General features: G+C 42.9%; 1 protein-coding gene across 1 annotated transcript; it reads right to left on the minus strand.

Moving 5' to 3' along the window:
• Nucleotides 1–1,821: 1,821 nt before the first annotated feature.
• On the minus strand, nucleotides 1,822–27,327 carry mlc1 (modulator of VRAC current 1). Its single transcript, XM_078234721.1, has 10 exons — nucleotides 27,244–27,327; nucleotides 25,231–25,284; nucleotides 25,034–25,135; nucleotides 15,259–15,360; nucleotides 14,525–14,596; nucleotides 12,254–12,370; nucleotides 10,223–10,279; nucleotides 5,850–5,972; nucleotides 2,893–3,060; nucleotides 1,822–2,311 (listed from the first exon to the last, which is right to left on the minus strand). The coding sequence occupies exons 1-10, from the start codon at nucleotides 27,271–27,273 to the stop codon at nucleotides 2,237–2,239; spliced, it is 900 nt and encodes a 299-aa protein (XP_078090847.1). The 5' UTR covers nucleotides 27,274–27,327; the 3' UTR covers nucleotides 1,822–2,236.

Consider the following 27,327-nt stretch of genomic DNA (forward strand, 5'->3'; position numbering starts at 1 on the left):
AGTAAGGTGGTTGAATCTCAACTGCCCGCAGGCAACTAGAGATGGGCAGTAAATGCTGGCCCGCCAGCGTCACCCATGTCCCATGAATGAATAAAAAACATTAAGGCAAGAAATAACATTTTGATCAGCTTTTACTAACATCTTCACAGTGATACAATGAGCAATGTTGCAGTTGTTCTTAATAATTGACAATTTAGAAATTTGCTGCAAATTCAGTGGACTTCCCTTCAATAAATCTAATCTCGGGATCAGATTGGAGGAATTCAGGAAAGACTGGAATGCCACAGGAATGAAGCAAATTTCTACAGGCGCTGCTATTGCTAGGGTGACCCTGAAATTTTCATTCACAGAGGCACCTGTTTATTAATTCATAATTAATGAATTAATTAATAACTGTTTACTGTTGGTGGGAACAAATATATTCAAGCTATAGTGAGACAAAAAACCTTTATAATGGAATAACTTACAAGACATCAACTGATTCACAAATTCTGCTGTCACATTACCAAATTTAGCAGTACTGGCAATATTCTTAATGGAGGGATGTGGGCTTTTTTGGAAAATGGATCCAGAACCCTTTCTTATTTTGGGTGAATATTTTGCTCATTATCTTCGCATAATATTTTTGGTAGTTCTGTAACCCAGTGTTGGAATCAAACGCTCCCAAGTCAGTGCCACAGTAAATCACTGTGATCCAAACATAGCAGAGGATTGTGGTACTAACAGATTTAGGTATAAAAAGAAACCTGGATGTGTTCTGCGATCTATTACAGCAGTATATATTTAATGGTTACAATGAATGAAGATGCAGTAAGAGTAAATGCCACCTGCTGGTCGGTACACTTGCACTTACCCGCAGATTTTCTAAAAATATTTGCTGGAAGTTGCAGTCATTGACAATCCAAAATAACAGAATGCCCTCTACAGTGAACTGAAAACCAATGTGAGCACAACTGCATGCACTAAATACAAAAAATGTTCTTCCACTCCCTACTACAGGGAGAAAACTGCCCATTAAGATGCAAAAACTTGAAAATGGTTCTAAGGGGGAAACTGAGGATCAATGGGGTAGGCATGGTGGCACAGTGGTTAGCATTGTTGCCTCACAGCTCCAGGGACCCGGGTTCGATTCCCAGCTTGGGTCACTGTCTGTGAAATTTGCACATTCTCCTCGTGTTTGCATGGATTTCCTCCCACAGTCCAAAAAGACGAGTTGATTAAGTACATTGGCCATGCTAAATTTTCCCTCAGGTGTACCCGAACAGGCGCCGGAGTGTGGCTACTAGGGGATTTTCACAGTAACTTCATTGCAGTGTTAATGTAAGCCTATTTGTGATGAATAAATAAACTTTTACTTTTTAAAGAGCTTTAATATGTTCAATAATTGTTACTTCCAAGTACTGACTAGAGAAGACAAGAGTTGTTGCTCAACTATTAAAACAATAATGGCATCTTGTACCGATCATTGCCTGGGAAATTTGATTAGTGCCAATCCTCTCATGAACAGACATTTTGCTAGTCTGTTAAGAGACAGATGCAACCACATTTCATACAATTAATTCACCATACACCTTCCTGATGTGAAAAGATATTGCTTTTCCCACATCATCACTGCATCAAAATCCTTGAACTCCCTAACCAACAGCTCTGTGGGAGTACCTACAACCACATGGATTTCTTTGATTCAAGGTGATGGCTCACCACCAACTTTTAAATGCTGGTTTGCCAGCAACTCCCACATCTTACGCATACATAAAAGTTTTGCAAAACACAGGAAAATTGTCAATCGATGTAAAATATTACACTCTGAATTGGATTGCTCTAATCAAGCTTTATTCTTTATTTCATACAGCAATGAACAAAAACTAATGCTTGCCAATGTGTATTAGAACTTCGGTGATTTATATAACTTATTTATTTCCAGTTACTCTGGTGTACAATCCAAAAGAAGCCTACAAGAAATTAGAAGTTTCAGTGCCAATATTGTGAAAAATGTTATTGTATTAAATGGTTAACTCAAAAGAAATACATTTTTTAAAGTTACTGATCCATTTGTCAATGTCAATTTGATTCCAAAGTACTTCTTTAATTCGACATAAATGACATTATTTACATTGTTTACCTAATCTAAAGTTTTAATGTTGGCTAAAATGCAGAGTTCTAAAATTACCAACTGATAAATAAATGTACATGTCAGATACTGGTGCTATTATTTGAAGGCATATCCAAGAAGTTGCTACTGCACCATCTGTACCATAACAGCTTTCCATGCCTTGTCTTTGTCAAAGTCCTTTGCTGGGGCTTTGGGTATCTAGATAAGAAATAGTGTCACTTCAGTCCAATTGTAAAAATAATTAATTAGTAAAACAGAAAATAATAAAATGAACGCAAGTGCCTAACGTACAATATCAATAAATGTGGGGAAATAATTCATTGATTTCAACTCATGAAGTCAAACAAGATATGCTTTTTATTCATAGCAATGTTGGAAAATAACAACATATCATCCAAAAAATTTCAGGAAAGAAACCGTGACGGAATATTTAAGGGAGACAAGCTTATTGGGCGGGATTCTCCGACCTCCCAGCCGGGTGTTTCTCGGTGGCGGGAGGCAGCGTGCCGTTCGCTGGTGGCGGTATCCTCTGGTCCCACTGGTCAATAGGATTTCCCATTGAAGCCACCCCACGCTGCCAGGAAACCAGCAGCAGGAGTACGGTGTTGACGGGACTAGAAACTCCCGCTGGCATGAACGGCCAGAGAATCCCACCCATAGTATGGTTTCCACTGCAGTATTTACCAGTCTATGATCTTCTGTCACAGGTGGGCAAGTGGTTAACCAGAAAACTCTGGTCCTGGTTTACTGAGTTCTTGTTGGTGCATTTTTATACTTGCCTCAATTGTCTTACAGTTCTCCTTTTGGAGGTCAGACATGTTCCATGCTGAATCATAATATTTAATCTGAAGCTTGTAGTTCATGCAGTGGATGACCGTGGCAAGTGAGAGACTGGATTGGATCAGCAGCAAAAGCATCAGGACAAACACCAGTATATCGTAAGACTGCTGAAATAATATTGGAGAAAGTTGCTTTCAAGGCAATGTTATCACGGGAATTATGCTTCAGAAGCCAGCAACAATTGTTTTTCAGGTTGAAATGAAATATAACGGGTAAATATTAATCATAAGCATCACTTAACTCTGGAGAGACGTGAAATGAATGTTTCAACCCATAAGAACGGACCACGTATATCTGTGATTTCCCTATTAGAATCCCAAGTGCAGAAACAACTCTAAACCCTTTTCAATAATGTGAAAGATGAGCTTTATCTTTTTTCAAAGTAACTCTCTTCTTAGTGCGTACTTATGCCACCATATAGAAAGATGCCAAAACATTGAATGTATTCAAGAGGTGGCTCGATATAGCACTTGGGGGTGAACGGGATCAGAGGTTATGGGGAGAAAGCAGGATTAGGCTATTGAGTTGGACGATCAGCCATGATCTTGATGAATGGCGGAGCAGGCTCGAAGGGCCAAATGGCCTCCTCCTGCTCCTATCTTCTATGTTTCTATGAGCTCTGACAATGAATGACTCTGGTTGTTTCTCCACTGAAGAGTTGAACCATGGAGACTGGATTAAATCTAGCATGCGTTGAGTTAACTGGTCTCAGCTGGGACATTCGTATGACACTACACCTGATCTTAGTGCCTTTAGCTTACAGATATATATACCGGCCAGGATTCTTGGACCAGCGACTGTTGAATGATCCCTACACACTTGCAAATATTGAATGCGAGCAGCATTTGGTTCGTCTGTAATTGCTGCGGTTAAACAACTTACTGATGCTCCATGTGAAAGGTGACCTTGATAAGGTGCCAGAGGGCAACCAATGCAAGTGTGACTAATGCCTGGGATAGGATTCAATCTCTTTAACAAAGGAAGGGAGATAATTATTGAGAAAAACAGACTTCAAATGTTCTCTTAAGACCCAGAAATGTGCTCAACCATCAATAATGGCACAGTGAATTCTAGAGATAGTGATTTGTTTTTCCATCCTTCTAACTGGGGAATCGCTAGTGAGCTACTGGTAGGGGAGGAAAGAGATGACTGAAAAGAGCCAAACAGGATGACCAGTAAGTCACTTGTGGAATGCAAAATGAAATTTTCATATCGTCACAGTGAAGCTGTTTTAAATAGCCAAACTTTACTTCCCATGTCCCACAGTAAATATAGACAACGTCAATTCATTCTTTTCACAAACTTGGCATGGGTCCAATCACAAAAAGCTTTATATCTCCATTTTAGTATAACAAAGTTATTCATTTCCATTTCTCATCTAAGCATATTTATAACCCACACAAGAGTGCTATGTATTACCAAATAATTAGCCACGATGTTTCAATTTATGTCCACCAAGGGTTTAATTAAGAAAGCCAAAATTAACTTAGTCTCAGGCCATAACCGAATCTTTTAACAAATAATTGTTGGTTCTGTTATATCCAAAGATGTGTGGGTTAGGTTGATTGGCCATGCTAAATTGCCCCCTTAGCATCAGGGAGAGTAGCAGGTCCTATCCCCGGGTTACAGGGATAGGGCCTGGGTAGGATTATTGTTGGTGCAGCTCAATGGGCTGAATGGCCTCTCTCTGCACTGTATGGATTCTATGATTCTATTCCATGATTCCTCTATATTGAAAATTTGAGTCCACAAGTAAAGTCCAGCCACATAACATTGTCCAGGATCTTTCCTTTGGAAATTATATATTGTGCTATTTTAAAATTTAGTTGTGTTAAGTTTAAAACTAAAATTATCTTTACTTCCAAATCTGTTACTGTAGTGGTTATTATCAATCTTAATTGCAGATACAATAGCAAATGGCCAGAGAAACTTTATTTAAGAGCAACAATATTTATGTGCACTTAAAGGGGTTGTAGTGCAGGTTGTTGTTTCTCTTCCCACACCTGTTGGTGCATAAGATAGACTTTCATCTGTTCCCACAGTGAGGTTTTTCTTGAAATAGGTCGCTAGCCTGTTGCCAGAGGCTTAAGCATGAGGGGCATCACTCTGCATCAAGCACAGCTGACCAAGTGTCTCCCGCTCTTACCACCTGCTACTGGCGTGTGTTGAAAGGATTCTGCAGGCTGATACTCAACCTGTTGGCTGCATTATGGAAGCAATTTCCTTGGCCTTCAACTCCTAGCATGGAATTCAAACCCGGAGCTTCTGCCTCAGAGGCAGGGACACTTTCCACTGCCCCACAAGACCTCCTACTTAAAAAGAGGTAGCAATATCTAAATATTTTATTTGCATCTATTATCAATATGGTAATAACTAACACCTAGTACAGTATTAGAGCCATAGGGTCCCGAAACCGGAAAATCCCGCTCAAGGTCAACAGACATTTCCGTGGTCTACCCCTTGCCTGCTCCGATTCCTGTGGTGGACGGAATGGGAAAATTCGCTCTATAGAGTCATACAGTGCAGGAAAGGCCCTTCGGCCCATCAATAACTACCATTAAAGTCATGCTAATCCCATTTTCCAGCACTTGTCCCATATCTTTGAAAGTTATAATGTTTCAAGTGCACATCCAAATACTTTATAAAGGTTGTAAAGTTTGCGGCCTCCACTACCTTCCCAGGTAGTGCATTCTAGATTCTCACCACCTTCTGGATCAATTTTTTTTCTCAAACCCCCTCTGAATCTCCTGCCCCTTATCCTAAAACTATGGCCCCTTGTGATTGACCCCACAGTTTGCCTGTATTATAATTAGCATTATCTTGAATATTTATAGATGTGCTTTGGCATGAATTGCATGACGGAAAATAAAGATTTTTCTTTAGACGGCACACTTACACGCAAACTTGTTGAACTTAGTCGAAAGATGTTAATGAATTTCATTATGCTGAAGGATAGATATCCGGTGGCTGTAAATAGCATAGGAGTTGTGACACTGCTTATAGCAATTAGGACCTCAATCTAAACAATAACGGTGAAAAAAAGTGTTGTACATAATTAGAGGAAGACATAGGGTGCCATCTAATCGCCCGCTCACGCCATGACCCCACTGCAGCGAAGATGGAGATTTGGACGACAAGCCAAAACTCCGTTCACTGTAGCGTGATGGGAAAATCCCGCTGGCGTGAACAGTCAGAAAATTCTGGCCTTACACTATTAATGTGAAATCATTCACAAGATAAAAATCCAACATCCAACCCATATGCTAAACAGGGTATATGTGCAACATAGAATATTTATGGTATAGACCATTAGACTGCAATTGTGATTTATCTTTCACACGTACATCAATGATCAAAAGTTTTGGAACCTCTGATTCTCAAAGCAGAACATAACTGCTGAGACTAGTACGAGATTATCAATGTCCCACTTACAATAGTCGATACTGTGGAAAATGTTATAATAATAGTTCTACAAATGGCCAGATCTATTCTTTTACAATGGGTATCAACCATTAGTTGTTTAAAATTCAATCCATGACACTGTAACCACTCCTTTTATTTCAGTTATTTATTCAGTTATTTTATTTCCGTGATTCTTTTTAACAGCGAATGATATCGTCGAGGTACACTGATGCCAAAGAATGATGTCAACAGTTTGAAATAAACTAGCTTAAGTGCACTGAGAGACAATTACTCATTTTAATTCCGTGCCTCACTTTCAGGTTAGCTTACACTTCCAATCCAATCTTTTTGATTGCATGACAGGTACTCATGGTTGAATTAGATTCCTCTTAAAGTCAATGAAAACAGTATTTTTTTGATGGCTATGAATATTAATTGGAGCATCCAGGAGGGCTTCCTGAAACAGTATGTAGATAGTCCAACTAGGGAAAGGGCCATACTGGACCTGGTATTGGGGAATGAGCCCGGCCAGGTGGTCGACGTTTCAGTAGGGGAGCAGTTCGGGAACAGTGACCACAATTCAGTAAGCTTTAAGGTATTGATGGATAAAGATAAGTGTAGTCCTCAAGTTAAGGTGCTAGATTGGGGGAAGGCTAATTACAACAATATTAGGCAGGAACTGAATAATGTAGATTGGGGGCAGATGTTTGAGGGCAAATCAACATCTGGCATGTGGGAGGCTTTCAAGTGTAAGTTGATAGGGATTGAGGACCGGCACATTCCTGCAAGGATGAAGGATAAATATGGCAAGTTTTGGGAAGCTTGGATAACGAGAGATATTGTGAGCCTAGTCAAAGAGAAAAAGGAAGCATTTGTCAAAGCTAGGAGGCTGGGAACACACGAAGCAAATGTGGAATACAAGGAAAGTAGAAAGAAACTTAAGCAAGGAGTAAGAAGGGCTAAAAGGGGTCATGAAAAAGCATTGGCCAACAGGATTAAGGAAAATCCCAAGGCTTTTTATACATATATAAAGAGCAAGGGATAGCCAGGGAGAGGGTTGGCCCTCAAGGACAAGGGAGGGAATCGATGCGTGGAGACTGAGGAAATGGGCGAGGTATTAAATTAGGACTTTGCGTCAGTATTCACCCAAGAGAAGGACTTGGTGAATGATGAGTCTGGGAAAGGACGTGTAGATAGTTTGAATCATGTTGAGATCAAAATGGAGGAGGTATTGGGGTTCTTGAGAAACATTAAGGTAGACAAGTCCCCAGGGCCTGATGGGAAATACCCCAGAATACTGAGAGAGGCAAGGGAGGAAATTGCTGGGGCCTTGAGAGAAATCTTTGTATCCTCACTGGCGACAGGGGAGGCCCCAGAGGATTGGAGAATAGCAAATGTTGTTCCTTTGTTTAAGAAGGGTAGCAAGAATAATCCAGGTAATTACAGGTCGGTGAGCCTTACATCAGTGGTAGGGAAATTATTGGGGAGGATTCTTCGAGACAGGATTTATTTCCACTTGGAAATAAGTGGACGTATTAGTGAGAGGCACTAATTCACGTATTGTGAAGGGGAGGTTGTGTCCCACGAACTTGATTGAGTTTTTCGAGGAAGTGATGAAGGTGATTGATGAGGGTAGGGCAGTGGATGTTGTCTACATGGACTTCAGTAAGGCCTTTGACAAGGTCCCTCATGGCAGACTGGTGCAGAAGGTGAAGTCGCATGGGATCAGAGGTGAGCTGGCAAGGTGGATACAAAACTGGCTCGGTCAAAGAAGACAGAGGGAAGCAGTGGAAGGGTGCATTTCTGAATGGAGGGCTGTGACAAGTAGTGTTCCTCAGGGATCAGTGCTGGGACCTTTGCTGTTTGTAATATATATAAATGATTTGGAGGAACATGTAACTGGATTGATTAGTAAGTTTGCGGACGACACAAAGGTTGGTGGATTTGCGGGACAGCAATGAGGACCATCAGAGGATACAGCAGGATATAGATCAGTTGGAGACTTGGCGGAGAGATGGCAGATGGAGTTTAATCCGGACAAATGTGAGGTAATGCATTTAGGAAGGTCTAATACAGATAGGAAATATACAGTAAATGGCACAACCCTTAAGAGTATTGATAGGCAAAGGGATCTGGGTGTACAGGTACACAGGTCACTGAAAGTGGCAATGCAGGTGGAGAAGGTAGTCAAGAAGGCATACGGCCTGCTTGCCTTCATCGGCCGGGGTATTGAGTTTAAAAATTGGCAAGTCACATTGCAGCTTTATAGAACCTTAGTTAGGCTGCACTTGGAATATAGTGTTCAATTCTAGTCGCCACACTACCAGAAAGATGTGGAGGCTTTGGAGAGGGTACAGAAAAGATTTACCAGGATGTTGCCTGGTATGGAGGGCATTAGCTATGAGGAGAGGTTGGAGAAACTTGGTTTGTTCTCACTGGAGCGACGGAGGTTGAGGGGAGACCTGATAGAAGTCTACAAGATTATGAGAGGCATGGACAGAGTGGATGGTCAGAAGCTTTTTCCCAGGGTGGAAGAGTCAATTACGAGGGGGCATAGGTTTAAGGTGCGAGGGGCAAGGTTTAAAGGAGATGTACGAGGCAGATTTTTTACACAGAGAGTAGTGGGTGCCTGGAACCCGTTGCCGGGGGAGGTAGTGGAAGCGGGTACGGTAGTGACTTTTAAGGAGCGTCTTGACAAGTACATGAATAGGGTGGGAATAGAGGGATATGGTCCCCGGAAGGGTAGGGGATGTTAGTTAAGTCGGGCAGCATGGTCGGTGCAGGCTTGGAGGGCCGAAGGGCCTGTTCCTGTGCTGTAATTTTCTTTGTTCTTTGTTCATACCTATTTTCAATTATCTGACTTTTAAAGGCATTATACTAATGCTTAATTCCCTCTTAGTTAAGGGTGATCTGAGATGATTGCTTCTTTACGAAGTAATAATTCCTGTCATTTCAAACCAAATTCCATCTCTCACTCATAGCAGTACTTCAAATAGATAGCAATGCTATCTTTTCCTCTCTACTGTAGCAAAATAATATTAGAACCAAACTAATAGTAGTGTCAGGAATTGAGTCTTGGAATTATCCAGAGCATGGTTAATATAGAATAAGGTACTTTGGGAACTAGTTGATCTGCACAACATGCTCTGCGAGCAGGTCAAACACAACTCCCGATCACACAAGCCTTTCTGGTCTCACTGACTCCCACAAGTATCTTCGAAGGATCTCTACAGTGCAGAATGAGACCATTCAGCCCATCTAGTCTGCACCGACTCTCCAAAGCATCTTACCCCGGCCCTGTAATTCCATATATCTAACCCGCTAATTCCACTAACCTATACATCTTGGTACACTAAGGGACAATTTAGCATGGCCAATCCACCTAATCTGCACATCTTTGGATTGTGGGAGGAAACCGGAGCACCCGAAGGAAACCCACACAGACACGGGGAGAATGTGCAAACTCCACACCGACAGTCACCCAAGGCCAGAATTGAACCTGGGTCCCTGGCGCTGTAAGGCAGCAGTGCTAACCACTGTGCCACCAGTCTCCTTTAGCAACTAACCTGATGGCTGCCATTGGCATGCAACAGCTTGAGCTTACATCACATTTCACCAGGCAGCTGCCTGGTATTCTTTGCAACTTGCTGCTTCAATATTAATGAAGCTCAAGATCCAAAATAGCTTGCGCCTCACCATGCAGATCTAGGGAATGCTGCCAAATTTCTAGGCCCACACCTTGGCTCCCAACTTACGTTGCTGTAGCATACAACATTGCACCAAAAAGCTTTGATCCTAAAGCTGTTCTCATAATAAAACTGAAGGGTACTGAATAATAGAAATTCAGCGCATTAGTTAACTACATACCAAGAACTTGCTGGGATATTCAGCTGCCACGTGGCTTGCGATAGCGCCAGGAAAACACTGGAAGAAGCAATCATGAAAAAGCTTGCGTTAAGTCTTAATTGAAATCACCAGAAAACTGAAGTTCAGAAGTGCTTTATCTCATTTTACCCATTTTTCTCATTTTAAAATTGACCAATTAAGAAAAGTGACAATTTTTATTGAAAGAAGTTGAACCTCCTCACACAAAGTGGTTTGAGATTGAGAGAAGTGGGGAGTTGAACAGGGTTTAAAGTTTTAAAGTTTATTTATTAATTGGTGTCACAAGTAGGCTTATATTAACACTGCCGTGAAGTTACTGTGAAAATCCCCTAGTCGCCACACTCCTGCGCCTGAGGGAGAATTTAGCATGGCCAATGCACCTAACCAGCACATCTTTTGGACTGTGGAAGGAAACTGGAGCACACGGAGGAAACCCACGCAGACACGAGGAGAACATACAGACTCCGCACAGACAGTGATCCAAGCCAGAAATTGAACTCCTGTCCCCAGTGCTGTGAGGTAGCAGTGCTAACCACTCTGTCACCGTGCATTCCTGCAAAGAATTCACTTCATGGAACTGATCTTCCACTTTAATGTTGTACCTAAAATCTCATTCTGAAAGGCTTTCTTTTTACTTTGACCAGAAGAGACATTAGTAAACTTTGAACGTTTGAAGAAATATATCTTCATCACAGATATATGAGAAGCGGGGAAACTTTACAAGTGGAATTTGATTCCTTCAAGAAATAAGAAATGTAATCAATGGTAGTTGCTTTCAATGTATATAATGTGAAGTAGCTGAACAGATTTTTTAAAAGCCAAGTGAAGCTTCTTCATTGCACCAATCAATATATAAAATGGGAGTATATGAAAATAGTGCAGGAATTTTAGTGGGTCTCTGATGGAGCTTGAAGCATTGCTGGAGTGAAATGGCTTTCTTTCTGAGCTGCCAGGCCCAAGATGAAACCAAAATAATTTGGGAAAACATGAAAAAACTAGTCTAAGAGTCTAAAGAGGAACCCTCCACATTTGCCCCCCGCCAAGTGATGGCTACAACAAAAGCAGATTTGGACATTCTATGTCGGGTCCCACTTTGTGGGGAACAACACAATACAATACCCTCGCAGTCAGCTGGCGAGCTTACAAATGTATCCGGATGAAAATGCAGAGGAAACCCTAGACTGTGCACAAATATAAAATCTCATCAAACCAGTTTTCAGTCAACACTTTTGTAAAGCAATGCACTTTATCTCAGGATGAAGATCTTTACGTTCATCCAATATTTTACCTAACTATCCCCTCCAATTTAAAACGTACGCCAGACAATTCCTGGAAGAGAGTGCGCACCTCGGACATTCTCTCTTCCACCTTCTGCCGTTGGGAAAAAGATACAAAGGTCTGAGGTCACGTACCAACCAACGCAAGAACAGCTTCTTCCCTGCTGCCATCAGACTTTTGAATGGACCTACCATATATTGAACTGATCTTTCTCTACACCCTAGCTATGATTGTAACATTATATTCTGCACTCTCTCCTTTCCTTCTCTGTGAATGGTATGCTTTGTCTGTATAGCACGCAAGAAACAATACTTTTCACCGTATACTAATACATGTGACAATAATAAATCAAATCACCGAGTTGACCGTGTATTATTGCATCCACCTCAAAGGAATGTCACACAGACCAATTTGAAAGTAGTGTAAACCCTTTTAAGATGTTATCCTATAATATCAATTACATATGAATCATGTCCCTTCTCTTAATTGAGTTAATAAAGTAATGGTTGATGCAAAGGTAAGCAAATATAAATATCTAGGTTAATTTATTCAGCAGAAAAATAGCTTGCTTGACCAAAGTCTGATACAATTGTTACAATCTTACAGTTTTTAGAGCTGAATTTAAAATAAAAAACTTTGCTTGTTCAAAATCAATTCCAAGTTTCACAATACTATTCAGTTAACTATGACAACACAAAATTCATGCAAACATTATCAAATTTTAGATGAACTTACTGCAGCCAAAATCCAAAAGAATGTCACAGATAGGTAAGGTCCAGGAACCAAAGCACCCATGTTCAGGGCAATAATTCCACCAAAAACTGCACAAATTGCCACAATCACTTCAACTACCTGCGGACATTCAAAGAAAGCGTGACATAATTTTCATAGTTAATGCATGATTTCATTGGCTTTTTCAGCATTATTTACAGTGCCATGCAATTTCTATTTATTTATTTGTGTCACAAGTAGGCTTATATTAACAATGCAATGAAGTTACTGTGAAAATCCCCTAGTCGCCACACTCCGTCACCTATTCGGGTACACTGAGAGAGAATTTAGCATGGCCAATGCACCTAACCAGCACATCTTTGGACTGTGGGAGGAAACTGGAGCACCCTGAGGGAACCCACGCAGACATGGGGAGAATGTGCAAACTCTGCACAGACAGTGACCCAAGCCAGAATCGAACCTGGGTCCCTGGCACTATGAGGCAGCAGAGCTTATCAATGTGCCACTGTGCCGCCCCCGAGCTGGCTCTAATAGAAGCAATGCTGCTGAAGACTGAAATCTTTGCATATTATCATTTGCATATTATTAACATGGCACAGACATATTAATAGTTAACAACTGAATTTGTCATCATGTTTTGTGTCAATCACACACTGGTGTAGTACCTTGGAGCATTTATACAAATTAATCAGCCAGCATCAGAAATCAACAATTATCCAATCTTTTACCTAAATAGTCCCTCCAACAGACAATTCCTGTGCTGATTTCATCCAACATAAATGTAACCAGCTCAAATGAGTCATTCTGAGACCAATTTGAAAGAAGTAAAGTGTAAATTTTTTTACAAGGTTACCAGCCCCATTCCCACAGCATATGAGAAGAATATTAATCTGGTAAATGGATAATTGAAAAGGTTAAAGATTCTTATGGAGGTATTGTAGTCATGACTTGAACAGGGCTGTTCCTTTCCTATTACAAATGCCGCTTAGAACAAGACAGCAGTACGCAAAGGATAGCAATAGATATGAGGGGTTTCCAGTTTTGAGAAGATACGAAGCGTTGGACTCAAGGTGAACATTACTTCTTAAGATGTTCTAATGTCACTTTTTAAAAAGTGAATATCGAGGAACAATAATGACAAAAATGGGAAGGACATTGATTTTTCAAATTCTGCTTCCCTGCAGTGATTCACAGCGGGCCGCATCCTAACATACGAGGGATATTTTAAATGTGGGAATGGATGGAATTAATTGCTGGTGGGTAATTATGATGGGGGCAGGGTCTTCCATTTAAGTCAGAGCAAGGAGGATTTTATTTTTCTCGCAGCGGGTTGTTGGCTTTGAAATTCTCTTCCACCGGATAGCAATGGAGGCTGGGTCGTTGAATATGTTCAAGGCTGAGTAAGACACATTTTTGATTGACAGGATTCAAGGATCATGGGAGACAGGAAAGATAGTGGCACTCGGGCCATTATCTTATTGAATGGTGGTAGAACAAGATCGATGCACCAAATGGCCTACTCCTGCCCTTGTTGCTTATGGCCTTATTGTAAGGAGAAGCCTTATGTGGGATATAAACACCAACATAAACCTGTTGGATTGAGATATTGATTCTATGTAATACTATTGGTCTTAATGTTCTTGAACCATTGTAACTAATAATAGCTGTATATCAGTAAATGGTTCCTTTAGAAGCTTTCAGATCTAAACTCAAATCTTTGCTTATCTTGTCTTCTTTTCCCAACTTCTAAGAACAGGTATGACAGCACACTCTGCTGTTACTTAATGTTTCAAGTAGTTCTGCTAAGAACTCATATCAACAATATGACAAAAGATTTTTAAAAATATGTTGACAACATATTTTTAAATCCACTGATTTCTCATCATTGATTATTCCTAAATTCAGATTTTCTAAATAATTGATTCTCCTTCAGGCACCGTGCTCTAAGAGGGCACTGGCATTTGCACTTCCATTGGATTGTTTGCACAGTGGTGTGCCACTGCCTTATACAGCATGGCTGACCAGAAAACTCTCCTGTTCTTTACTGCTTACCATCAGGCATTTTGGAAGGATTTACAGGTTGATAACCAACTTCTTCGGCCACGTTAGGCACAACTTTTCTACAGTCATTAAGCCCTCAAATGGGACTTGTACTCAGAATCTCAGGCGTAGAGGGAGTGGCACTACCACTGCACCACTTGACACATGACCTCACTCCAATTAATTAATACAAGCAATCAATGTGGAGCATTATAGATCTTATACAATACTTACTGAATAGGACTTCAGGGTTCGAGACGGAAATTTTATGTGGCACAATAAAGCTGTTTCATCATATGACAGGACCTACAAATTAATTTGGCAAAGGTAAACCAGTCTAAAGTTAAAGCACAAGGTAGTTACATCCAAAGATAAAACACTGAGGTCTCAGAAAATTCTTACTGTTACTCGAGTGCAAAGTAGCATCTTTACCCTCATATCACTGTATGCCGTATTTTATTTATTTAATAGTGTCAAAAATAGGCTTACATTAACACTACAATGAATGTGAAAATCCCCTAGTCGCCACACTCCGGCGCCTGTTCGAGTACGCTGGGGGAGAATTTAGCACGGCTAATGCACCTAACCCGCACATCATTCGGACTGTGGGAGGAAACCAGAGCATCCGGAGGGAACCCACGCAGACACGGGGAGAATGTGCAGCCTCCGTGCAGGCAGTGACCCAAGCCGGGAATCGAACCCGGGTCCCTGGCGCTGTGAGGCAGCAGCGCTAACCACTGTGCCACCCCTATGTATATATGAAAATAACAGTGAATATCTTTAAAATCTAACACGAGTTTAATACTCATAAACAGGCTTCAATTTCACATTTTATAAACAATAAAAGGACTGCAAACATGGTTTAAGTTAGCTGCAGCAATCTGAAAAATTCAGTACGCTCTAATTCTTAAATTGAAAGTCACTATTCCATCTTTAGTAATCTCAAAGTTGGCAACTGGAAGACTTACTTTCTTTCTCTTACAGCAGTCAGTGTCAGATCTTGCCGATAGGATGACTTTACTGGCCATGAGTATTTCCAGGAGTACGAGTAAAACCAGGTTAAAGTTTATCTATGAAAGAAAATAAATTGTAAAATATATATGCATTAAATTAACTCAGTTAAACGTCGACCTGTTTGGGTTTTAGCCCAAGTACATAGTAAAGAATCCTCACGTAACTGATTAAAGCTTTCATTTTTCAAATGATTTGAAATCTCTGGCTAGCATTTGGACAGTTGCATGGGTAAGATGGGTATAGAGGGACATGGGCCAAACGCGGGCAATTGGGACTAGCTTAGTGGTTAAAAATAAAGGGCAGCGTGGACAAGATGTGTCGAAGGGCCTTTTCCCATACTGTAAACCTCTATGACTCTATGATTTGCATCCTCCATATGCGTTAGGAATACAACCGAGTTTGACAGATTCTGGGCCACATGCCATGTACACACACATAATATCACAGATTGTCAATTACATTTCTGTCCTATTTCAACGCTGTACCTGAAGCTAAATTTAATCCAGCCAAACAACATTACATTACCAAAAATGATAACCCTGCTGCAATAAATGGGTGGAATTTTTGTGGGTTCCATTATTATTCTAAAGTAAATCTCATCATCTTCATTTTGCATTCTTCAACAAACCAGTAATCATTAGGGGGAATGATGCTGTAACACAAGTCAACATTGTGTCATGATTGATCTGTCAAAGATAGTGATGTGGACTTCATGATCACAGCAGTAACCTCCAGTAAATGTGAATATTATTACATCTGAACATAGAACATTACAGCGCAGTACAGGCCCTTCAGCCCTCGATGTTGCGCCGACCAGTGAAACCAATCTAAAGCCCATCTAACCTACACTATTCGAATATCATCCATATGTTTACCTAGTGACCATTTAAATGTCCTTAATGTTGGCGAGTCCACTACTGCTGCAGGCAGGGCATTCCACGCCCTTACTACTCTCTGAGTGAAGAACCTACCTCTGATATCTGTCCTATATCTATCACCCCTCAATTTAAAGCTATGTCCCCTCGTGCTAGCTATCACCTTCCAAGGAAAAAGGCTCTCACTATCCACCCTATCTAATCCTGGCAACATTGCAATATGGCAGTACGGTTAGCACTGCTACCTCACAGCGCCAGGGACCCGGGTTCAATTCCAGCTTTGGGTGACTGTCTGTGTGGAGTTTGCACGTTCTCCCCGTGTTTGCGTGGGTTTCATCCGGGTGTTCTGGTTTCCTCCCACAGTCCAAAGATGTGCAGGTTAAGTGGACTGGCCGTGCTAAATTGCTCCCTAGTGTCCCAACATGTGTAGGTGAGGGAGATTAGCGGGGTAGATACATGGGGTTACAAGGATGGGGCGGGGAGTGGGCCTGGGTAAGATGCTCTGTCAGAGAGTCAGTGCAGACCCAATGGGCCGAATGGCCGCCTTCTGCACTGCAGGGATTCTACGATCATCAATCGAAGCTGACTGAGAAATGTTCAGGGAGCTGCAATAAGAATAAGAATAGACCAATCTGCACCTTGGGAGGGAATGGTCTTTAACCTGTCCCTTGATCTTATTTCCTGTAAAGCTGGGTCAGTTATGTGGTTATCAAATGCTGAATCACCAGTTTGCTTTGGGTCTTCAGACCAAACTAAATTAATAACTGGCAGATTTCCTAAATTGTTCTGCACTCGAAACATTTTACAATGACATAGAGCTCACTTAGCATCCGTACAGGAGAAGCAATTGTTCCAGTCCTGACTTGCATGGTATCAGATAACATTTGGAACAACAGTTTCTTGGCTCGAGTGAAACTGAGAAGCAACCTTGTGTAAAAAAACCATGAATGAGTCCTTAAGACTATCTTGCCAGGACCTCAAGTTAACCCACAACCAGCCTACAATAAGAGCCTGCAGTCCACTAACCACTGCAAGCCAAAACTAATGCAAGCCACAGTGTAAGTTCCCACTTAAAATGTGAAATTTGGATCAAGTGCTATGGAAGCTGCGTGCTGAGTGGGGCACCCGGTGCATCTGGCCACATCTGGCATCGTGCCCCTCGCTGGGTAGGGTATTCACTCTGGCATGCCGTGCCTTTGCTGAAAGCTTCCCAAATGGACGGATCATGAAATCAAACAACTGTACAACTGACACAAGATTTATAAGATCATACCGCTCAGGTCAATTCAAGGTTCGCTTGACACTCAACCAAAGAACATTCGTAAAGAGTCCACTTCTATAGAATTAGTTGAAGGACCAGGCACACAACTTGAAGGCGAGTTGATTTCCACTATCAGCTATTTTCAGGTCACTGGGAAAACAGAAATGTTTTTTTGAGGTGTTGTGGTGAGCTGCTGAATTTAGCAGGTAGTGAGTGTCTTTGTAAGCTCAGAGGGAGGATAGAGGAGTTGCTGAGCTGCCCACACAAAGGCTGCCACAGATATGGGAGCTGTAATTGCAGCATCTCAGGCTATGCACCATATCAGATGGGAGATGGAGCAGAGACTGTGGAGAAGGGAATCTTTGCATAATGTCCTGTGCCAAGTTGGTACTGGATTTCTCCATGATGCATGACAGTGACAGGAGGCTGTTTGGCAGGCGAGACAATGAATCCAGCATCTCCGTGTACATCCTCAACAGTATTCTCCTGCATGTCGCTCCATCTTCTGACCTCTCTACCAGAATTTATCTGCGACCCCACTTTTTAGGGAGCTGCCTGGCGCATGAACCATCCTTTCCCCCGACCTGGCTGCAGCCCATTTGGAATATTGTGAGCAATTTTGGGCCCTGTATTTAAGGAAGGATGTGCTGGCCTTGGAGAGGGGGCAGAGGAGGTTCACGAGAATGATCCAGGGAATGAAAGGCTTGAGGTATGAGAAGTGTCTGAGGACTCTGGGTCTGTACTCGATGGAGTTTAGAAGGATGAGGGAGGATCTCATTGAAACTCACAGAATACTGAAAGGCCTGCATAGAGTGGATGCGGAATGTAGGAGAGACTGGGATCCGAGAGAACAGCCTCAGAATAAAGGGACGACCCGTTAGAACCGAGATGAGGAGGAATTTCTTCCACCAGAAGGTGGTGAATCTTTGGAATTCAGGCTGTGGAGGCCAGGTCATTGAGTATATTTAAGTCAGAGATAGATAGTTTCTTGAATGGTATGGGGATCAAAGGTTACGGGGAAAAGGCGGGAGAATGGGGTTGACAAATATATCATATGATCAAATGGCGAAGCAAACTCGATGGGCCGTATGGCCTAATTCTACTACAATGTCTTATGTCTTACGGACTTTGTGCATGATGATTACCAAATGCAAATCTGTACCTCACATTTACAGACAGAAGTACAGATTTTTCCCTTTGGAAGTGGCTTAACACACGAGGAGGTTCATTCCAAAGACTTGCCTCCAAAAAGACCTGATGACACAAACAAGACCCATGAATGTCTGACTGAGCCTAATATTGGATGCTTTCCTGCTTCCAATATGCCAAGAGTTCACTAGGAATGCATGGAAAAAGACATGCCTGGTGAACAACAGCCAGCATTGTCTGATTGCCCATACCTACATAATATCGAGAGATAAACTGTCATACTTACTCGGGGAACTGTCCACCAAAATTTCCATTCTAAACATTAATATCCCTTCTGCCTAATATGCATGGAACTGGTCATTGGGTATTTTGATGTCTTATGCTGCAAGAACAGCTGCAGCAGATGTTTGGCACACCCTGGATTAGTGGTAGGACCGGTCAGTTGTGGCCTGAAAACTGCTTCCACCTCCATTCTGCTGCCAGACACATTTTAAGCTCAGAAGCTCATAGTTTTTTCTGCCTAGACACCAAGTTGCATCTACCCTAGACACATCTGCAGAGGTCTAATTTCACTATCCATGCTTTGCAGTAATATGTCACTGCTTCAAGTCAAATCTTCCAACATTACTATTTCACAACACAGAGTGCTCTGCCACTGACTGGCAAGACGGCCACAGTCAGAACTTCAACCTGCAGGGTCCTTGGAAGCAAGAACTATAAAAATGTCAAGACACAAAGCAGTGCACTCATACGTAAAGCAGTTCTAGGAAAACTGCACAAATTACACAAACACAGCAGATCTACATAGCCTATGGCTATCAGACATCTCATGGCCCAACACAAGGAGGTGGTGGACCAACTGCACCCTCAGGCAATCTGCCACCCACCACACTTCTTTCTCCCACTGGGCAATTGGGCCATTAAAACAATGTGCTAGCAAATGAAAGACTTGCACTGGAATCTCTCAAGAGTAGGACAGACTGGGATAATGGATGTCAAACTTTAAAAAAATGATATACATCCCACGGTATCATGGAGAATATAATTGACTATATTTCAGTTGTGCCCTGAGCGCAACACAGTGATGGAAATCCACATAAAGACAGTGCGATTAAGTTAATGCCACATCTCTTGCTTGTCAATCGGAAGCCTGACACATCTGTACAGTCTTGAGGGAGTTTCACACTGTCAGAGGAGCCGTGAGTCAGAACATTTCCTCCTCATTTCAATCATAGGATCTACAATGCAGAAGGAGGCCATTTAGCCCATCAAGCCTGTACCGACAACAATCCCACCCAGGTCCTATCCCCGTAACCCCACATATTTACCCTCCTAGTCACCCTGACACTAAGGGGCAATTCATTATGGCCAATCAACCTAACCCGCACATCTTTGGACTGTGGGAGGAAACAGGAGCACCCGGAGGAAACCAACGCAGACACGGGGAGAACGTGCAAACTCCACACAGACAGTGATCCAAGCTGGGAATCAAACCCAGGTCCTTGGCACTGTGAGGCAACAGTACTAACCACTGTGCCACCCGTATAATGTTCCTATAACGCTTGGGCCAGGAAACTGGCATCGACCACTTGACCCACCTCTGCTCAGGTATTTTTTAACAGGGCTCCAGAATTGAGGATTCATCCCAGCTTCACAGTGGAGAACCCTCAATACCTCTAAGCACAAGATCTCGAGGGAAGCACATTCAGGAGGTGAATCGTGATTCTGTCCCTCCTTTCCAACAGTTACTACCAAGGCTAAATTGCATGTGTATAGAATCATAGAATCCTACAGTGCAGAAGGAGGTCATTTGGCCCATCGAGTCTGCACCAACTGCAATCCCACCCAGATCAGCCCTATCTCCATAACCCCATGCATTTACCCTAGCTAATCCCCCTGACACAAAGGGGCAATTTAGCATGGCCAATCCATCTAACCCGCACATCTTTGGACTGTGGGAGGAAACCGGAGCACCCGGAGGAAACCCACGCAGACAAGGAGAGAATGTGCAGACTCCACACAGATAGTGACCCAAGCCAGGAATTGAACCCGGGTCCCTGGCGCTGTGAGGCAGCAGTGCTAACCACTGTGCCACCCATGATTATGAAAGTGAGCTGACCTGCCAAACATCACATCGGCTTTCTCCACTGCTTGTGTACGAGCTGTTGCAATCCTGCTTGCACTGAAATAGGGTTATCTACGTGATTAGAAATTGTTTCGATCCTGGAGTTTCCCCATTTACAATTTGCTTTTTGTCAAGACAATTCCAGGAACCTTGTATCAAATTTGCATGAATGACTTTCATTGTGGTCTGTGCCAGTGGAGCCTATTTTGTGTCAGTACTTTACTGTATAGTCTGAGCTTGGTTCTGTTACGTCTGTGTTTTCAAGTGGGAGAATGTGCATGCGCATGAAGATACAGGGAGAACAAATTACCTCGGTGACTAATTGTCCTACAAACTGAAAATAGATCCTTTGAACACAAGAAGCTGTGTGTGAACTGAAGAAACTCGAACAATATATGCAATTTGAGCAGTGAACTTCAATTGAAACAGCCCTGTTTATACTAACTGGAGATAAACTACATAGACACTTTTACATTGCACAGTGTTTTTAGAGCAGCTTTGAAGGCAATATGAGAAGTTTTGACATCTGTACACTTTACTGAGGGTGCCCCTGTACTGAGGGTGCCCCTGTACTGAGGGTGCCCCTGTACTGAGGGTGTCCCTGTCGTGCATGTAGCAGCTGTGTGCTAACTCACTCACTTTTCAAATTTTCTTTTCAGTGGGATATGTTTGGTTTAAATTTAATCTGAAATACGGGGCAGGATTCTTCAGCCTCAGCAGATGGCCCACAGGAATCCTGATGCCCCACAGAATGGGGCATCAACCAACCCCTCAATGGAGGGGCATCCTTTCCCTCCCCCCCGCCCCCCCCATCAACACCATACACCATGCAGACATGAGGGTGACCCGACCTGACCACACCCCCCCAGACCCTCTCAGAACCCCCCATGCAGGCCCCCATCCCCCTCAGGTTCCATGCCCCCTGGTCACCTGGCAGCCTTTAATATCATTGCAGCACTCCATTCTGCTACAGAGACTTTCCTTTCAGAAGCTGCAAGTGTGAGCAAACCCCTTTGAAGTCCTCTGAGAGAGAGAAGATGTTACTTTCCTGGGTGGGGGGGCGGGGGGAGAGGGATTCCATTCTGTACAGTTGTGCGCTCAACCCCAATGTATTCACTCAGCTTTGATTTAAAGTCTCTAAGGCTTCCCAGCAAGCTGAAACCTTCTTTATTCCATTGGAAACCTTTGATCTGTCAATTTCAACATGCATTGTTTTGAAAGAGACGCCATTGGCAACTTGATGGATTGCTACTCACACTCCAGTCAGCTGTGTTTATTTACATTTCCCTTCACACTTGAATGCATCTCAAGTACCTCCATTGCTCCTAACTGCAATGTTTGCAAACATTCTAAGCTTTATCTGGCAGTGGCTTCTTCTAAAGGATTAAGTGATTTAACTCTCTCCTTTGCAAACCGCTTTTTCCTTTGGTGAGGGGTTAATGGTGCTCCACTGATCTGGGGGGCAGGGGGGGGGGGTGCGGTGGTGAATCAGCATTTCATTTTTTGGGGGCACGGGGGCCTGTCTCCGAGCGGGGATCGGGGGCATTCTTTAAAAATGGCACCCTGCTCTCTGAACAGCGGGACTGGCTGGCAGGTTCCCCGAGATGATCTCAATAGCATCTTTCAGGAGGGTGAATCCCACCTGACAGACGCTGCCAACATGAGTGAGAAGCACTGTTTTCCTGATGGCTTGAGCACTTAGCCTGAAAACAGGGGAATTCTGCTCGTGGGGCTTGTGCCTGGTGAATCCCGATGTGTATTACACTTTCTACAAAGAAATAAGGTGGATTATTGTCCTTATAAATAAATATATAACAAATACTGTTCTAAAAAGAGATGCCAATGTCCAATCAGCACACAGGTCAAAAGACTTTGAACAGACAGGATTTTCATTTGCTAACCACGGCCATTTTGATTTCTAGTTACAGCATTTAAAGTTTAGGTGATTCAATTGGGGAACTGGAATTTGCTACAACACAAAGAATAATTAAATCTTTTATTGTATAGTACAGTGTTTGTAACACCAACACGGACTCCACAGAGATCAGGGCGCTGTTTTGAAAGGGCACCCCAATCTGCATTTAAACAAAACTCCCTCGAACCTCTCAGACACAGGGGACCCCCTCCACAACCACCTGGGCAACCACCTTCCCCACACAAGCGCTGGAGCAAACCCCCTTCCCCACATAAGTACTGGGGCAATCCCCCACCACACTAGTGCCGGAGCAAACCCCCTTCCCCACACAAGCACCAGGGCAACACCCTTTCCCCCAACACAAGAACCGGGGCAACACCCCCCTCCCCCAACACAAGCACCGGGGAAACACACCCCTCCCCCAGCGCAAGCACCGGGCAACCCCCCTCCCCCCCCCCCTTCCCCACACAAGCACCAGGGCAACACCTACTCACTCCACCAACACAAGCATCGGGCCATGCACCGAGGCAACCGCAACCCCCCTCCCACAACACAAGCACCAGGGCAACCCTGCCTTCACCAACACAAGCAACAGGACAAACACCGGACAACCTCAACCCCCCCTCCAACACAAGCACTGGAGCAACCCTGCTCCCGCACAACACAAGCACCAGGGCAACACCTGCATGCTGAGTAAAAACCATTGCGCTGTCAATCAAATTAGAGTTAATAGGCCTGGATTGAAATTGAATGGAAATAAAGATTTCCAAAGGATTGGAAGGTATTTAAAAGACTCTGTGCTTTCTAGGAAGGTTCAGAGACTTCAGATTAAAAATTGTGTGAATAAGATGTGGCTGAGTGAATAGCTGTGGAGAAGGAAACCTCCCCCAGTGAAAGTCACATCTCCTCTCTGTCAGAGGACTTCAAAAGTGTCTGCTCACACCTGCAGCTTTTGAGAGAAAAAGGGAAATCCCTGATGCAGAATGGAGTACTGCTGTGATTTAAAAGCCTGTCACATTACCAGGAGGCATGGAGATTAAAGTGACCAGGCCACTTCAAAGCTCTCATAGATAGCAGGCTGGAATGAAGATGTTGAGCAGAGAGCAGCTTGAAATGACCATGCCAGAACTGATCATCAGGTCTGACAGGGTTAGAAGGGATAATCCAGCCATGGGAACCCCATTGCAAGAGACAGTGCTGAGACCAACCCCTTGCCCTCAACCCGAGCTGACCCAACCCCCATGACCATTGGGGAACCTTCTCTCTGCAGCCTGACAGTGACAGAGGGGAAAATGGCAACTGAACCTACCTCCTTGACCCCACCTCAGGGTCCAATATGCCGGGTCTACGCTGGTCACTAGCAGCACCAAAGCCCACTCAGTGCATTACCCACTGGGGAGAAGGTTGCATGGCGGGAGGCCACTGAATGGGCTGTCTAATTGCATTATAAATAGCGAGTTTGCATAATTTTCAGCCAATTAGGTCTAGAAGGGCAGGTCAGGTGAACCCAGATTGCCTTCACGCCTGGCAGGAATCCCGATTTTGGCTGACGCCCCATTCAGCGGGGCATCGGGATTCCCGCAGGCCGTCTGACAGGGCTGGCGAATCCCCTTCAGGGGATTAATTGTTTTGCTCATTGCCTCGTATTAATAAATTGTTTACCAGTGATTTCTTTGCTAGATATTAAAGTATACATATACTCAATATAGAATATTCCAGCTGCTGACTGTAGATCTTTTAACAGTAAGACTTCCGCAACAATTTTCTCTTGTGAACATCATCAAGAAAATAGCAGTCACTGACAATCCCCATAGACACAAAGCCTGGACAAATGCAGAATGAATGCATCACATCCAAAAATTCAAAGAGCATATTTGGGCAGCACAGTGGTTAGCACTGATGTCTCACAGCGCCAGGGATCGGGGTTCAATTCCAACCTCTGGTAACTGTGTGTGTGGATTTTGCATGTTCTCCCCGTGTCTACGTGGGTTTCCTCCAGGTGCTCCGATTTCCTCCCACAGTCCAAAGATGTGCAGGGTTAGGTGGATTGGCCATGTTAAATTGCCCCTTAGTGTCAGGGGGACTAGCAGAGTAAGTGCATGGGGTTATGGGGATAGGGTCTGGGTGGGATTGTTGCTGGTGCAGGCTCGATGGGCCGAATGGGCCTTTTTCTGCACTGTAGGATTCTATGATGCTAAATATTATAGATAGTCAAACACACAGGATAAAACATCAAATCGTAAAATGAATGTTATGAACCTTAATTAGTTAACATCCTTTAACTTCTTATTTGACAGTATTGTCTAATCATTGCCGCATGCCAATGATTTTCCCAGTTTTTAAAAATAAAAAATTACATGAATGAGCGATGCACATCGTAACAAGAAGTAAAAGAGAAGCTTACGTTTAATGCAGCTGGATTGAGAACAAGCTTGCACCCATACCAGATCATGCAAGTTGTCGTGATAGCAAACGTTGAGATAAACAGAAGCTGGAAGTGTGGCATCTAAAGAAAATAATCTTGTTTAGATTCTGCAATTGTATTCATTAAGCTATACAAAAATATAACTGATGAAACATAATTCATAATGTTGTACCTACTGCATTAACTCTTCTTTTAGCTACTGCAAAACTCACAACCGCTGCAGGAATACACTGGGAGGAAAAAAAAACAATTAAAAAACTAATTTTAAGATAAAATAAGTTAACACTTCAACCGTCAGCAATACATTTGCAAAAAATGCCTGATACAAAAACAAACTTGAACAGAATAATTATTTTGTCAATATTTTGTTGCAATGCTGCATTTGGAAAATAATCCAATCATTTATTTGTATTAGAATCATAGGATCCCTACTGTGCAGAAAGAGGCCATTGGCCCATCAGATCTGCACCAACTCTTCAACAGAGCATCTTCCCAAGCCCTATCCCCGTAACCCCGTGTATCTACCCCACTAATTCCCCCCCAACCTACATATCTTTGGACACTAAAGGGCAATTTATCATGGCTAATCCACCCAACCTGTACATCTTTGGACTGAGTGAGAAAACCGGAGCACCCAGAGGAAACCCACCCAGACACAGGGAGAATGTGCAAACTCCAAACAGACAGTGACCCGAGGCCAGAACTGAACCTAGATCCCTGGCGCTGTGAGGCAGCAGTGCTAACCACCGTGCTGCCCCAGGTTTTATTCTGATAAAACGTGTACATTATCTAGAAGATTAAAAATCTCTGTTTTCTCTCAATTTCTCTCTCTGTACCAGCTGAAAAGATGGATTTGAAATCAATTTGGAACAGTCTTAATCCAGTTCCTGAAGAGTCACGGGCCAGAATTCTCCCATCTGGGGACTAAGTCCCATGGTAGGATCAGGAACATGGAGTGTTTCCCATTGCAGAGGCCGACAGGAAAACACACCCAATCTTCCGGCCCCGGCCTCATTCATTATGCAACCAGGTGTTTTAGACCATAGTGTGTGGTGGGGCAGGCTTGATGGCCCATAGTCTGCCATCCTATCCAGGCGCCATATTGAAAAGACGCCCAATATCACTAACCCACTATTGAAGGAAGAAGGTGGGCCTTCTGAAAATTCAAATTGGCCTTGGGCAGGAAGATGTATCTCCTGGGAAAGAAGTTGGAACTCCAAGAACATTCTGCAGCTGGAAAATGGGCCCCCTCTAGGACACCGAATCTGGAAGATCCACCTGTAGATGCTTCCCACATCCACAGTTGTGGTGTTCTGGGTTCTAGGGTTGCTGTCGCCTCCAACCCCAAGCATTGTTCAGGTGAGTCCCAGCATCTGTATGCCACGTTGCTACAAACGCGATTCATATTGCCGTGTTTTCCTCCTGGTGCCACAAAGAACCTGGCATGGGTGGTCGGGCCTTCACTGGCATTCCATTACAAGGATGCAAATGAGTTTCACACCGGCCTCCAGCAAGATTCCCAATCCAATGGCACCAGCGATCAATCCAGCTGTAAATTCACGCTGGCATCAAACTGATTTCTGGGCCTCCTCCCAAAATTCTCCCTCCCGGCTGCCACTGAACCCACCAACGGGGGCGCAGGGGAATTCCACCCGCAATCTTAAAAGTAGGAGAAATTGGCAGACCTTAAGGTTGGCAGGAGCAGGAAGAGCAAAAACTCACAAGGGATTGTTTTTTGAAGGTGGAGAGAAGGCGTGCTGTGCCACCGAAAATAGTAAACTTGATCTGAATTTCACCCATATTTACCCAGAGAAGATTTGTCAAAAACATTGGATAAGAAAAAGTGAAAAAAAAATGTTTAATTTCCCAGAATTAGCATTCAAAACTTTGCTTAGCATAAAAATATCATAAAATAACATAAAAATCAATACCCAACAAGTAATTTGGAATAATAATGCTAAATACAGGATGCATTTTAATTTCAATGAATAAATAACTTCAAAAAACACAAATGAATGAAATTTGGTTATATAGGTCATGTAGTTAAAATGCTAATTGACACAAAATACTATTTAATAATTTTGCTTGTAAAGTTTTTTTAAAATCGTAACATCTGTACAAGTTGTATTATCAACTTCACGGGATTAAAGTAACAAAGCTAAAAACAATCACATTGAAATTGTCCTTACTGAACCTGCTGCACAACGCAAGTAGTCCATTTCATCCGGAAATACATTTCCCAGATAAACTGAAAAGCCAACAACTATCAGGAG

The sequence above is a fragment of the Mustelus asterias genome, chromosome 19 (genome assembly GCF_964213995.1).
Source record: "Mustelus asterias chromosome 19, sMusAst1.hap1.1, whole genome shotgun sequence".
NCBI classification, from domain to species: domain Eukaryota; kingdom Metazoa; phylum Chordata; class Chondrichthyes; order Carcharhiniformes; family Triakidae; genus Mustelus; species Mustelus asterias.

What these genes read in the sequence shown, in the direction of transcription:
- mlc1 (XM_078234721.1), bottom strand. Translation starts at nt 27,273, where the DNA reads ATGGACTACTTGCGTTGTGCAGCAGGTTCA. An exon ending in AATATCCCAGCAAGTTCTTG is followed by an intron (nt 5,973 to 10,222) that starts GTATGTAGTTAA and finishes GTTATTGTTTAG; the next exon opens with ATTGAGGTCCTAATTGCTAT. An exon ending in AGAACTGTAAGACAATTGAG is followed by an intron (nt 2,312 to 2,892) that starts GCAAGTATAAAA and finishes TTTCTTATCTAG; the next exon opens with ATACCCAAAGCCCCAGCAAA.